General features: G+C 52.3%; 1 protein-coding gene across 7 annotated transcripts in view; it reads left to right on the plus strand.

Moving 5' to 3' along the window:
- Positions 1-13,555, plus strand: part of Osbp2 (oxysterol binding protein 2) — a 151,280-nt gene that overhangs the window by 94,012 nt on the left and 43,713 nt on the right. The window contains exon 1 of one of the 7 annotated variants that reach the window (XM_057772341.1): positions 4,097-4,356. The exons of 4 other annotated variants lie outside the window; for them this stretch is intronic. In XM_057772341.1, coding sequence (XP_057628324.1) covers positions 4,278-4,356 — 79 coding nt within the window. In that variant the 5' untranslated portion in view covers positions 4,097-4,277. Of the gene's footprint in view, positions 1-4,096; positions 4,357-5,329; positions 5,349-13,555 lie in introns of those variants that run through there. 2 more of the 7 variants (XM_057772342.1, XM_057772346.1) reach the window with 2 other exon arrangements.

Below are 13,555 nucleotides of genomic sequence, written 5' to 3' on the forward strand. Positions count from 1 at the left end.
TCTGAATCACCCTTAGTTGTTGAGCATTTGACTTTTCTGTTGTGTGCTATGACAGATAGTGAGGCAGTGAGCATCTCTGTACAGAATATCTCTTCATCCTCTTGATTCATTTGCTGAGGGAAATCTTCCAGTAGTTGGGTTATCGAGTTTCGGGTAACAGCAGCAACACAGCCGTCAGGGAGCCATCATATCCCTTTATGGAATGAGCCACACCCCAGAACAGGCGTGCATCGGTTTTCCAGGAATCTCAGTGGTGACACAATATACTTAAAAGAACTCCTCAAGGTTGTTAATTTGTGTTGCTTTAATGACCCATCAAGGGGCATATTCTGTAATCAGTTTGTATTTTTCAGTTTTATTTGTTATCACTTTAAGTAAAAAAATAATAATAATGAGAAGAGAAGACTAAACAAATGTGCAGAGTCTTCAGGGACTTGTCAATGAAAGTTAGGCTCCAACAAGCAAAAGACTCTTTGGTTAATAACCAATGGGTGTAATGATCTGTCCTGTCCCTTTAAGAGACAAGCCCCACCCACTCCCTCCCTGTCCACTGTGGCAAGGGGACCTTCCTTCTGCTTCCAGCCTGAGCTCTCCTCTTCTCCCACCTCTCTCTCTCTCTCTCTCTCTCTCTCTCTCTCTCTCTCTCTCTGTTCATCCCCCTTCTCCCTCCCTCTCCCCTTTCCCCTTCCCTTCCATAACCCACTAAATAAATATCCAACCTCATTCTGCATGGCATGCCTATGCATCTGTCTCTCGCCCACTGCGGCTCTTCCTGGGACCAGCTAACCCCCCACCCAGATTTCTCACCCACTACATAGCTCCCTGCCTGGGACCTGCTGCCCCTCCTGGCCCCCTGTGGCCCCTTGGGAATGGCGCCATTTTATTTTTACCATTACAACAGGCGCATTGGATGGAGGCTGACAAGATGCCAGTGTCCTTGGAACTGGCTGGTGGCACTAACCCCAACTCTACCTCCTGGTACTCCAGAGAGCTGGCTTCCAGGCCAGGCAGCCCATTGCTGCCTACCAGACTCAGCCCCCAGAGGTGAAGTCCATCTTTTCTACTGCCCAAAAGTACAGGGCACACAGGACAGAATCGGCCCAAATACTCCCTTACATCAAACAGATCTGAATGATACATTCTTTCCAATAATTTGTAATTTTTAGCATAACCAATGACAAATTGAAGAGTTTCCCCTTAGACATTTATTTTAATTGCTTAGCAACCCATTCTCATAAATTGCTCTTGAATTAATTCTTTGGCTTTGAAGCAAAGTCATTAATTTATTAATGACAATGGTAGTCAGCACCTATGTATGGCTATTCTTAGAACACTGTTTCTGTTAAAGCTTCAATCGGAAGGTAGCCCCACAGGGACCAGGCATGTGCTATGCACCCTGGGTGAGCAAAGGCACCAGTCCCTTTTAATGATGAGCCTGTGACCCAGAGGGAAGTCGCGGTTCCCTAAGGGCTGTGACGAGCTCAGGTCAGGATGGTGCTATAGAGCTTGCTCTTTTGTTCGTTCGTTTGTTGTTTGTTTGTTTTGCTTTTTGAGACAGGGTTTCTCTGTAGCTTTGGTGCCTGTACCTGGAACTAGCTCTTGTAGAGCTTGCTCTTACAGGACCCAAGGCTCTCCTCGCCTCTGGGCTGTCCTCCAGGAAGTACAGAGGGAAGAGGAGGCTGTGAGGTGGTGTGCTCCAGTAGCACAACCTTGAAGGGTCAACAGGGGAAAGCTGGGAGGCGGGAGGAGAAGCCTGAAGCCAGGCTCAGCCAGGTATGGTTCCTGGTGAATGAGTAAGTCACTTAGCGGAAGCAAGCCATTGATCTCATCACTGATGAGTCACTCCAGTGCTCATGCTACCAGTAAGTACCTTCATTGTACTGGGTCACATGGGAGGCTGGGAACAATGAGAGAAGACCTTGGTCTCTGTCCTCAGAATAAAGTCCCAGAAGACCATGCTGGATCCAGAAGACAGAAGCCTACAGTCCAAGAAATTGCCCCCCGAACCTGCAGCTTTAATAGGCTGCTTCATTGTAGATTTTACTCAATTGCAAGCATGTTGTCTGAGCTACTTTTCTTGCAGCACTGTGGATGTTAGCATAAGTTTTTATCTGTGCTGTCATTGCCTGTGTAAGTCTAGATGACTCTGTGGCATCCAGGAAGCTGACAACAGTGACATTTCCCTGCAGCTGGGCTCTTAGGTTGCATCTGTTTTTACAACCAGTGGTGACAGGCACTGAGCGTCTTGCTTTTCCTCTCCAACCTGAAGCTGATTCCTCACACTGGTCCGTGGGGTGGGGACATATCTGTGGCTCTCACTGCACTGCCATGTTACACCCTAGACTCTTCCCATTAGTGACCTGCTTCCTCTTGCCTCTGGCACTGGGATGAACACTGGATGTTGTGCACATGCATGAACACACACACATACACAGGAGCACACACCAATATTTGAACATGAATTTCAGTGTGTGTATATGCACTAGCAAAGGAGGAACCTGGTGCAATCAGAGCCTAGCCAGCAGTGTGGTGAGTGGAAGTGTGACACTGAGTCTTTTGACCTTGCTGCTTGGTCACCTGTGAACCCTCACCTGACATCTAGCTACCTGTTCTTCTAGGCTGGACTCTAACCATTCTACATGAGCAGAACCTGATAATGTTGATGTGGCTTACTGTGAAAATTAATGTGTAGAAAAGTGGTACAGTGTGTGTGTGCAAGAATTCATGCATTCATGTGTATGCATATACATGCATGTGTGTGCAAATGCATGTGTCTGTGTTTGTGTGTGCATGTACATGTGTGTTCATGTATGCACATGTGTGTGTCTATGTGTGCTCTCCCAGGACTTGGAGATTCTTTTATTTTTTGCTTCACTACTTCACTTTCTTTTCTAGATGTGTTTTCTTTGCTGGTTTCTCAAGTAATCCGGAGTGGCTTTAAGTAGCAGTGTTTAGACGGTGGTAGCTCACGGGCAGGAACACCAAGAACGACTTTGTGTGGGACCGACACACAGCCTTGTACTCTGCCCTTCCTGGTTCAGGACAGGGACACTGTTTTCTGTCAGATTCTTCCACCTTCCATGGTAATGAGAGCACAGGACTGAATATCCCGCGTTGGATCCATTCCTACACACATAAGTCCTATAAAAATTGCCAATAAAATTAGGCTGGGGCACACTGCAGTCTTGCTCCTGGGAAAGCTGAGGCAGGTGTTCCAGGCTCTCAAAAGTAGGAAGCTTGGGGCCGCGTGATAGGGCTCCATCAGTAAATTGTGGGTTCATAATGTGGAGATCTTGAGTCTGACATTGAACTGGATCCTTTGGACATTGTACTGAGTGTGGACTGGGGGCAGGCAGAGTGGAAACGGTGATTTTTCTGGGATGCTTTCTAAGACTCCGTGGTCCAGAGAGAGTGGGGTGATGGAGAAGAGTGGGATTGGGCATGTGTTCCATGGGCACAGAGCTCGGGATTGTGCGGCCCAGTGGTCTTAAGGCAGATCACTCAAATATGGCTCTGCGCTTTCTCCTGCTGATGGGAGAGGGGTGAAGGAAGGGTTGGGAGAAAGCTCTAGAGAACCACAAGGAACTCACATTTAGACAGCTGGGTTTGGGACGCCCATCAGACTTCTAGGGGCGTTCATATCCATAGAGGTCTGGGCAGAGGCAGATGTCCCCAGATGCCTGCATTCCTGTAGCAGCAGTGCCTAAAGGAGCTGAAGTCCCTGGGGCCCCGCCTGTTGCCTTCCTCGCAGAAGGTGGCCAGGTAAGCTGCAGGTGGCCGGACATAGATGCGCCTGCTGCGGAAGCGGGGTTAGAAGGTGACCGGGTCTCAGCAGTGACCTCAATTTCCTGGAATCACCGCCAGGCTCCGGGCCACCCCATTTCCCACGTGCCTCGGCTTCTCAAGGGCACCCTTCCTTTGAAGCGCAGTAGCGCCGAGCCTGCTGCTGCAGGGGGCGGCCCCTTCGCTCGGATTTTCGCGTGCAGACGTGACGTGGCCGCGGGAAGCCCGCCCTACACCCCGCGCCCCGGAGCTCGCGGGGTCGCACGGCGGCTGCTGCGGCGCAGGCTCCGGGGGAGGAGGCGGGGAGGCCGCTCGGCGCGCGCGGCGCCGACGGGGTTAAGGGACCGCGCTCAGGGCGGCCCGGTGCTCCGTGCGACGCGACGCCGGGACCCACGAGCGCCCACCGCCGCCTCCGCCCTGCGGCTCTCCGAGCTGCGCTCCCCGGACCCGGGGCCATGTAGCGCCCGGCCGCTCGGAGGCCGCAGGCCGCGGGGATGAAGGGACGCGGCTGCTGGGAGACGGCCTCCGTGCGCTCCTTCTGCAGCTCCGGCTGCCTGAATAAATTTAAGAAGGGTTAGTGCCGCCGGCTTTCGTGAGGACGGGCTCCCCTCGCACTCACGCCCGCCCGCCCCGCGCCGGGCTTTGCGGCAGGATCCGTCCACGCTAGCCTCTGATGTCACTCACTCGCGGCGTGGGGATCGCGGAGAGCCCCGGGGAACCCCTTTCCCCACACCCCGCCGGCGCACGCTGCGCAGTGGCTTTGCGCATGGCGAGTTTTGGAAAGGGGGCTGCGGCTAGAGATGCGCGGGGTCGATTAGCCTCTGGGGGTGAAAAAGGAAAAGAAGTCCAGTCCAGCTGTTCATGGGAAGGAGAGGGGGTCTGGGAGGGGCGCTCGTGTTTGCCGGCCCCTAACGTTTACCCCATTTCAGTCGGCCTGGGATCCTCACTACACCAGGGCCTTCAGGCGCCCGGAGCGCTGGCAAGACTGCAGCGCCATCCTTAAGGGCCGCGTCCTCGAGTTAGCTTAGCTCACGGTGTGACTCTAGAGTGGTCACCTGGGTCCGAGCAAGGGCCAGCCCTGAGAATACCCCTGCCCTGCGGTGATCCCGGCTAACTGCCCCAGTGTGCAGGCAGAACCTTCTGGTGTTCTGACTTCGGTGAGGGAAAGCCAATGCCTTGCAGACTTGCAGCCCCTAGTCTTGCCTGCCATTTTTAATGCTTGAAACCCTTTTTGGAGACTTCCGTGAGTGAAACCTGCTGTTTACCTTTAGTGTTTCTGGTCTAATGTCAGTCCCTTGGAATCAGGATTCTTTCACCCTGTTGACCCAACAGACACAGAGGCGATTAACTTCACTTAACATGCCTAGATTAGAACCAGCTCTTTTTTAAGCCATTAATGCCCCTTGGCCTGTAGTGAACCTTGCGATTAATTTTGCTTGTTGACTGGCTATGCCAAAGGCTTCAATGGGTCTGGCTAGCTCCTGCATTCCCCAGACCTGCAGAACACTACGCTTCAGTCTGGAAGTCATGGAGAGTGTGGTCAACCATTGGCGTTCTAAACACAGGTATAGGATTTTAGTGGTTGCACTTGGGTCCCCTTATAGGAATGTGTTCTGTTCAGAGTACGTTTTCTGCTCTTAACCAATTGGTTGTAATCTCCAGTTTTTACTTCCGATATATACTTCATGCATATGCAAAGTTAAGTGATGATTCTGTTATCGATTTAGACGGATTTATTCAGAGGGTGAGTTTTGGAGTCAGTAAAAATGAAAATACACATCAGATGTTAAATTGCTTTTCTCTCTTTGCCCATAGAGCAATTTCGATTGCTACCTTGTGGAAGATTCAAGGCTAGCAAGTGTGGAATGAAATGCCTGCTTGCTCTCTGCTTGGTTGTGATAGAAGCTCACACCTTTCTGAGGAAGCATGGGTGTGGGTACTGCAGTGTCTGAGTGACCTCTGGTTGGTCCAGTTTCCGTGTTCTCTTTCATGTCAAGATCATGCTGGGGATAAGGGCACTCAGAGGTTGTGTGTAATGTACGCAGCATTTAGAATGGTGCCTGGAGCAGCACTTACAGCTTCAGCAGGAGACCCTGTGGCCAGTGTCACAGGCAGATCCAGGCCTCTAGACTGGAACCTCAGGCCAGCAGAGGTGTGTCCCCGAGGTGCTCTGTTGGCTTCGCATGGCCTCACTAGAACTTTTGGGACAAGCTGGCAACCTCCCATTCTTAACAGTGACTGTGCCTGCTAAAGGGGCAGAAAAGTGGGGGAGGCCCAGGCTGACAGAGTTCTGGTTAGCACCAACTATGGGCACTTGGTTCTCCACTGTGCGTGGAGAGAACTCCAGCCCACCTCACAGAAACAATGTGAAAGGTCCCTAGACTAGACCCTCCTTGCAGACGGGTCCCAGTGAGATTTATGTCCCACACCTCAGCTTATTTTATTCACATTGGAGAGGGAGCTGGATTTGCTGCCTGCCCGGGAGGCCAGGAGCTGTGATCCAGGCTGTGAGTGGCTCAGGGACAGAACTTTCTGACTTGGGGAATCAAGTCCCATGGCAGCTACGCTGGAAGTCATATTGTGTCATGAGCCGGGAGACATGGGTTCTTGTCTTGGCTCCACTGCCAGGTCACATCTCCCAAGTCTGTCCCTGACCCAGAGTCATCTACGTCAGCCAATTCCTGACCCCAATCCTAAGCTTGTCAGGAGCAGCCCGCAGGAATCTACGGCAGGACCCTCAGCCGGCTTCCCTCATTGAAAAGACATTAAACCTACCTTCCCAGGGCCAGGGAGATGGCTCAGGGTTCTAGGAACCAAGACGCTTAAGTTGTCCTTTTTTTGTTTTTTTTTTTTTTTTTGTTGTTGTTGTTTTTGAGACAGGGTTTCTCTGTAGCTTTGGAGCCTGCCCTGGAACTAGCTCTTGTAGACCAGGCTGGCCTCGAACTCACAGAGATCCACCTGCCTCTCTCTGCCTCCCGAGTGCAGGGATTAAAGGCGTGCGCCACCACCACCCAGCCTAAATTGTCCTTTGATCTACACACACACACACACACACAAATGTTTGTTTGCATCTTAATCTCTTTATGTAGCAGTGAGGTTGAGATGAGATATTGTGTATTGTGTGTAATCTATCTCTGTGCTTCAGACAGAACCTAGGGAGCCACAAGGGGAAAGGCCCATGTAGGGACTGGGGGAAGTTCCGTTTAGCCCTGGGTGTCACCTAGCCTGGCAGGCGGCTCTGTACACCATGCAGCATGCCAGTTCCCGGAAACCAGGGGCCCTGCGAAAGAAAGCTCCTTTGAAAGGCAGCTGTGGGAGGGGTGGGAGAAACCCACATCTGTCTTCTGAGGGCTTGGAGACAAACACGAGCTGAGGTGTGTGGATCTGTGATGGCAATGAGGTCATGTAGAGCCCACAAGTCTAGAGGAACAAGGAATGGAGAGCTGATGACGTCAGGCCTGTGCAGCTGTTTGTCCTCACAATACATCATCAAGATTCATGACGAGAATGGCGTGCTTGAGTTACAACAAACTGAAAGAAAAAACCCTCCTTGTTTTAAGTAAATATGCAATTTTGTGTTAAGCCATCTTCACAGATCCTGGGGCACAGGTGGTCTTCAGGCTCCAGGCTGCAGTTAGGTGCACCTGGTAGGGAGATCAGGTGTCCCCAGGCTCAGCAGCACACCCCTTGGTCTTTGTGTGTGTGTGTTAGACTTATATATATCTTTTGACTGTAATGTGAATCTGGAAGACCGTAACACAGGAGCCCTGAGCCCAGCATAATGTGTTCCCACAGGTCAGGCCAGGTGGCACTGAGCAGGCTGCTACAAAAATGGCACTTTTAAGGGCAGAGCGATGTGTCACCAACACAGGAAGAGACTGGGGTAATAGCATCTGTCACAGGCCACTGAGACTGACTGTCTTCACACAGACTTGGTAATGAGACTCCCTGGAGGCTGTGTGGTTGTAATGTGAGTGCCAGGCCCTTGTCTGCTCTAAAGCCTGCTGTATTTTAGTGTTTTTGAGACAGGTCTTCACTATGTGGTCCAGGCTGGCCTCTAACTCACAATCTTTCTGCCTCTGCCTCCCAAATACTGATGTTACAGATGTGTGCCACCATGCCCAACCTGGGTTTTGATGTGGGTTTTGTTTTTATTTTGGACCCCCGCTTCCTGTTATCTTTGAGGGCTAGACCGGGAACCATCCTCAGAGAAGGAGCCCGACAGAACACCAGAGAGGACTGATATGGGAGACAGGGCCCTTCAGAAAGTCCCAAGTTGGGTCTGGTTAGGGACAGCCTCAAAGGGCTTGTCCTCTGGCATGTCCCATGAGCTGAGTTCCTGTGAGTCCACAAGGCCTGAAGCAAGGGGGTGAACAGACAGATGTCTGTGTTCTTACCCTGGGTCTCCCCTGCTCGCAGGGGCTGTCCTAGCATAGGAGCGCTCCTCTCATTTGGGGCTACTGTGGCAAGTGGCTTCGCTAGAGGATGGGAGAGAGGGAGGGAGGAAGAGATGGAAGGGAAAGAGAGGAGGGAGGAAGAGCCACAGAGGACTTCTGGTGGAAGTAACTCTCCTGTTATGGGATGCATGAGGAGAGGTCGATGAAAATGGGAACAGGATAGAGGTCAGAAGGCAGAGGGAAGTCTCAGCGTCTTATGATGACACATGAGAAGTGAGAGGAAGCCCACTGAAGGGATGGGTCAGAAAGAACAGGCAGGCACACTGAGGCGGCGACAGCTGTTAGTCTCTGGGACTGAACGTATGGTAAGGAAGACACAGCCTTCGTATCTCACAGGGAAAGGAGGCGTTGCTGCAGGGCTGTCCCTGAACTCAGGTTACTATTGCTTGGTGTGGTCCGTGGAAGGGGGACCCTATGCAGTCACGAGTGGAAGCCTCTGGCTTTTCACTAACACATGGTACCTGCGCCCATGAGGATGCTGGTGGGTTTTAGTCTCCTGTGCGATCGTACATGCAGTCCGGGAGCAGAGCTTTCCTGCTGTCATTTACATAGAGACAGAGATGGTTTGGAGACAGAAGTCTGGCTGGGTAACCAGGGTCTGAGTGTGGCATAAGTCCAGTCCAGAAGGTGCCGTAGAAAAGGTCATCCCGGTCCCCCGTAAGGAAGGGAAAGGAAGCCACCACAGAGCTTTGAAGGGGAGCAGTGGTACCCCTGGTGTTGGCATTTTGTTGCTGTGACAAACGGCAGTGTGGCTTTGTTTGGGCTCAGCATCAGTACACGACTGGCTGATGCCATTTCTGAGCCTGGCGGGCAGGATGCCACCGTAGATGGTGGTGGCGGCAGGATTGCTCTGACAAGAGCCTTGACAGACTCCTCAAGACCCCTTACTCCCACTCATCCTTAGTTATGTCATTTTACCAGAAAAATAACTTTTCTTGCAATTATTGGACATGTGTTACCATAAAAATAAATCTACAGTGTCTTCTGTGGTTGGCCCCTCCCCTCTAGAACGGCACAGCACACGACCTGTTCAAACCATATGCAGCCCTGCCGATAAGTTATCAGAGTCACTGTTCAGATGGTCTTTGGAATAATACACTGATCTCTGTTAACTCTAAGCAAGAGAGAGGGCCACCCAGGGGCCAAGCCAAAACGATGGCCCCATAAGGGCTCAGATATATCCCAGAGTTGTAGCAGGGCTCATAAGAGCCCTGTGAGACCAAACAGGGAAACGTCAGGGTGGGCGGTGAGATGAGAATGCAGCCTGAGCTACCTGTTACACAGAGTTGAGCTTGAGCAAAGACGCCCCCTCCCCAACTTGAACTGGCCCCTTCCCTCCAGGGCGGGGCACTCACTGCCCATGTGGGCACGATTCATTTTCCGATGCCTGGTTTTCTTGTAAAGTGCCTGTCGGCTTGCACTAGCAATGCATGGGATTGAATAGATGAGCAGTATGAATAACGATGAAGCCGTGAACTTCAGGCTGCTAAAGATAAATTTCCTTTTATGTCCTTTCCTCTGACGTCCATGTCGAATAATAACTGCTGACGCACGTCTGCAAAAATAGTAGCTGCCCACATCAACTGTTGTGTCAGGACAGCAGGGAGCCGCGGACCCGGGTTTGGCGCCCCATCTGGACGGTACCCTAGGGCTACTGTTGTGTTTTCAAGGGAAGTGAGAGAAGTCACTTGGTACATGGCTGTGCCTGGACCATGGGAAGTGGCACGACCAGACCTAAGGTGCCATTTCAGCCCTGGAGCCATTTGACCACTGTTTCCAGCCTCCCAACCCACATACTTTGTTCTTGGCCAGACTCTTGAGGTCCAGCGGGGCCGTTCCCCTGTCCCTAAACTGCTGTTACTTTTAACGATGCTCTGAGGACAGCAGTTCCAGTTGCTTAAGGTCACAGAGTGACTTTCTGTGGCGCCGTGAGAGTTCAGGACGTTCGTGAGGGCCGTTTCTGGTTTGTATTTTTCCTTTATGTGCACGTCTTTTTTACATCATTCCCCCCTCTTAAGCAGCTTCGCACATGACTGCAGCTTGATTGCATCGAATGTCTGCGGAGCGATTTTCCTCCTCTTAGGCATTTGTGCTCTGCTCAGATCATCAGCACAGCCCAACTGCCGCCTGAGCATCTTTGGCTTGTAAGGCTCCTTCATTTGTGTGTCTGTCTGGGACGCATTCCCAGGAGTGGGATGGCTGCATGTAAGGGTGTGAACATTCCCTCTTGTGTCATAGTCCTCACTCGCCTAAACTGCTCATTCATGATGCTCACGGCAGGGCGCCCCAGCCTCCATGGCTGTGTTCTGAAGGGATGTTGGTTTTCTTTTGAGGGGGAGGGGTGCTTGTCAGTGGGTGCACGTGTGTGCAGGTGTACATGTGGAGCCCAGAGGTTGACACCCAGGTGCCTTCCTCTCCCACCTCTCACTGACCCTGGAGCTCACTGATTGAGCTATGCTGGCCAGCCAGCAAGCCCCAGGGGTCTGCCAGTCTCCACCCTTCCCCACCTGCCCCTCCCCTGTATGCTGCCACACCTGGTTTTACGTGGATGCTGGGACTCAAACTCAGATCCTCCTGTTCGCGTAGCAAGCACCTTACCCACCGAGCCATTTTATCTTTTATCACCAGCCCCTCATTTTATCTTTGAGACAGGGTCTCCCTGTGGAGCCCATAGTAGCCTGTGACTCAGGATCCCCTTGCCCCAGCCTCTCAAGGGCAAGGCTCACACACGTGCCGTGTTCAGTCTGCCCCTTGTTAAGGCTTTGAGTTTGGTTAACAGAAGGATTAGACTGCAGTTCAGTGGCGGAGAACTTGGTTAGCCTGTTTGAGGGCCTCCATTCTATTCCCAGCAGCAGAATCAAACAGAACAGAAGTTGAGTCATCTCTGGCGCCCACTCTGGGCTCGGCAGCTGCCTTTTCTCCTGCCCTTCCTGGAAACCCAACAGGAAGGACCCGGCAGAGCTGGCTTGTGCCATGGTGCAGACTCACTGTCCTGCGGAGCTGGGATTCACCTCCCAGCAATCCCTGCTGCATAACCTGTGGGCCCCGTGCAAAATGAAATACAGTGACAACTGGGAACTGATCCAGCCATGAGCCCAGGCCCTGTGAGTGGCAGCCCTGGGAATGGCCGCTCACGTGGCTACGGTGAGCCACGACATGCCCACCCGCTCACGTGGCTACGGTGAGCCACGACATGCCCACCCGCTCACGTGGCTACGGTGAGCCACGACATGCCCAGCGCTCTAGGTGGAAGTGGCCCACTCAGCCTTCTCTTTAGCTTTCTCAGAGGTCACTCCACACGCAGAGGTCAAGGCCAAACATGCGTGTGGTCTTGCTGCTCTGCCCCACAGCAGCCAGGACACGCAAGGACCCTTGTCCTCCAGGGGTCATGTCTGTACCTGTTTTGACCTTACCCTGGGAGCTTGCCGCTGGCCATCTTGCCCTTCTGTTCATCTCCACCTGCTTTGGTCAAGTAGGACAAAGGATCAAAAGCAGCCTGCCTGGGACACTCTAGACACTTTTTCCAGTAAGATGGTCCTGTATCCCACTTATTTCTCCCCTTTGTCCCTGCCCCATCCCCTCTCCCTGCCAAGACAAGGGCAGCTGCTGCTTGTACTGCATGTAGCTGGTGATGGATGGTGGCTGCTGGGACTTTTCCTTCGTTGTAAATGGCAGGCGGTCTCTTCTCCCTGCCCACACTCACCAGGCTCCTCCCAGGTAGCAGAAGCGATAGCTGGGGTTTCATTTCAGAGGGCCTGTGGAGCAAGGTGGCATTCTGAATGCATTCAGTAGGTCCCCGTGGGGTTGGGGGCGCTCAGGGTCTAGCCCAGCAGCAACCAGAGTGCATTCCTGGGGTCTCCCATGGATTGTAGAGTTTGGAACTTTCTTCAGTGTCTCTGGCTTGCCTTTGCTCCTCCTCTCATGGGAGATAGGGTCCCATACTTCATATTTTCCTCACGTTTTCAGTGTTTGGATTAGGAAGGCATTGATGTGTGAGTTTCCCCTTAGATGTTAGATGTGTTTGGCTCCCTATATGAAGGCATCATGAAGCCATGAAATCCCAGCCCGTCCTAAATTACAGCCACCGACTGAGATTATTTTCGACATCTTTTTCCTGATTGCCAAGCTAATGCAATTGAGGGCCTCCATTCTATTCCCAGCAGCAGAATCAAACAGAACAGAAGTTGAGTCATCTCTGGCGCCCACTCTGGGCTCGGCAGCTGCCTTTTCTCCTGCCCTTCCTGGAAACCCAACAGGAAGGACCCGGCAGAGCTGGCTTGTGCCATGGTGCAGACTCACTGTCCTGCGGAGCTGGGATTCACCTCCCAGCAATCCCTGCTGCATAACCTGTGGGCCCCGTGCAAAATGAAATACAGTGACAACTGGGAACTGATCCAGCCATGAGCCCAGGCCCTGTGAGTGGCAGCCCTGGGAATGGCCGCTCACGTGGCTACGGTGAGCCACGACATGCTAATGCATATTCACTACAGAAAATTCAGTCGAGGTCTGATAAGATGGCTCAGCAAGAAAACTGCTTCCCACGCAAGTGTGAGGACCAGAGTTCAGTTACCCAGCGCCCATGTAAGTGGTTAGCGCTGTGGTGGCTCACTTGCAATCTCAGGATTTGAGAAGCAGAGGCAAGGGCACCCCCAGGACAGGCTGGCTAGATCAGCTAGTCAGGTGGGCCAGATCCAGTCCAATGATCAAGGAAGACACTCAGCAACATCTTCTAGCCTCCACACATGCACATGTATGTACCAATGTGTGGGCATGCTTACACACATGAACATGTATGTACCCATGTGTGGGCGTGATTACATGCATGCACATGTATGTACCCACGTGTGGGCGTGATTACATGCATGCACATGTATGTACCCATGTGCGGGATGCTCACACACATGCACATGTGTGTACCCATGTGTGGGCGTGCTTACACACACGCACATGTATGTACCCATGTACGGGTGTGCTTACACACATGAACATGCATGTACCCACGTGTGGGCGCGATTACACACATGCACATGCATGTATCCATGTGTGGGCGTGCTTACACACACGTTTGTACCCATGTGTGGGCGTGCTTACACACACGCACATGTATGTACTCATGTACGGGCGTGCTTACACACACACATTAACAACAGGCGTGGCAGTCTTGCACAGAAGTAACCACAGGTGATTCTGGCTGCTCCACCCTGACACCTTGTGGATGACCTCATGTGAATCCTTCGTTTTGTGAGATAGGGTCTCACTGTGTGGCCCAGGCTGGCATCATACTTGGGGTGAGCCTCCTGCCTTTGCCTGCCAGG

This window comes from Chionomys nivalis, chromosome 6 (genome assembly GCF_950005125.1).
Source record: "Chionomys nivalis chromosome 6, mChiNiv1.1, whole genome shotgun sequence".
Lineage (NCBI taxonomy): Eukaryota > Metazoa > Chordata > Mammalia > Rodentia > Cricetidae > Chionomys > Chionomys nivalis.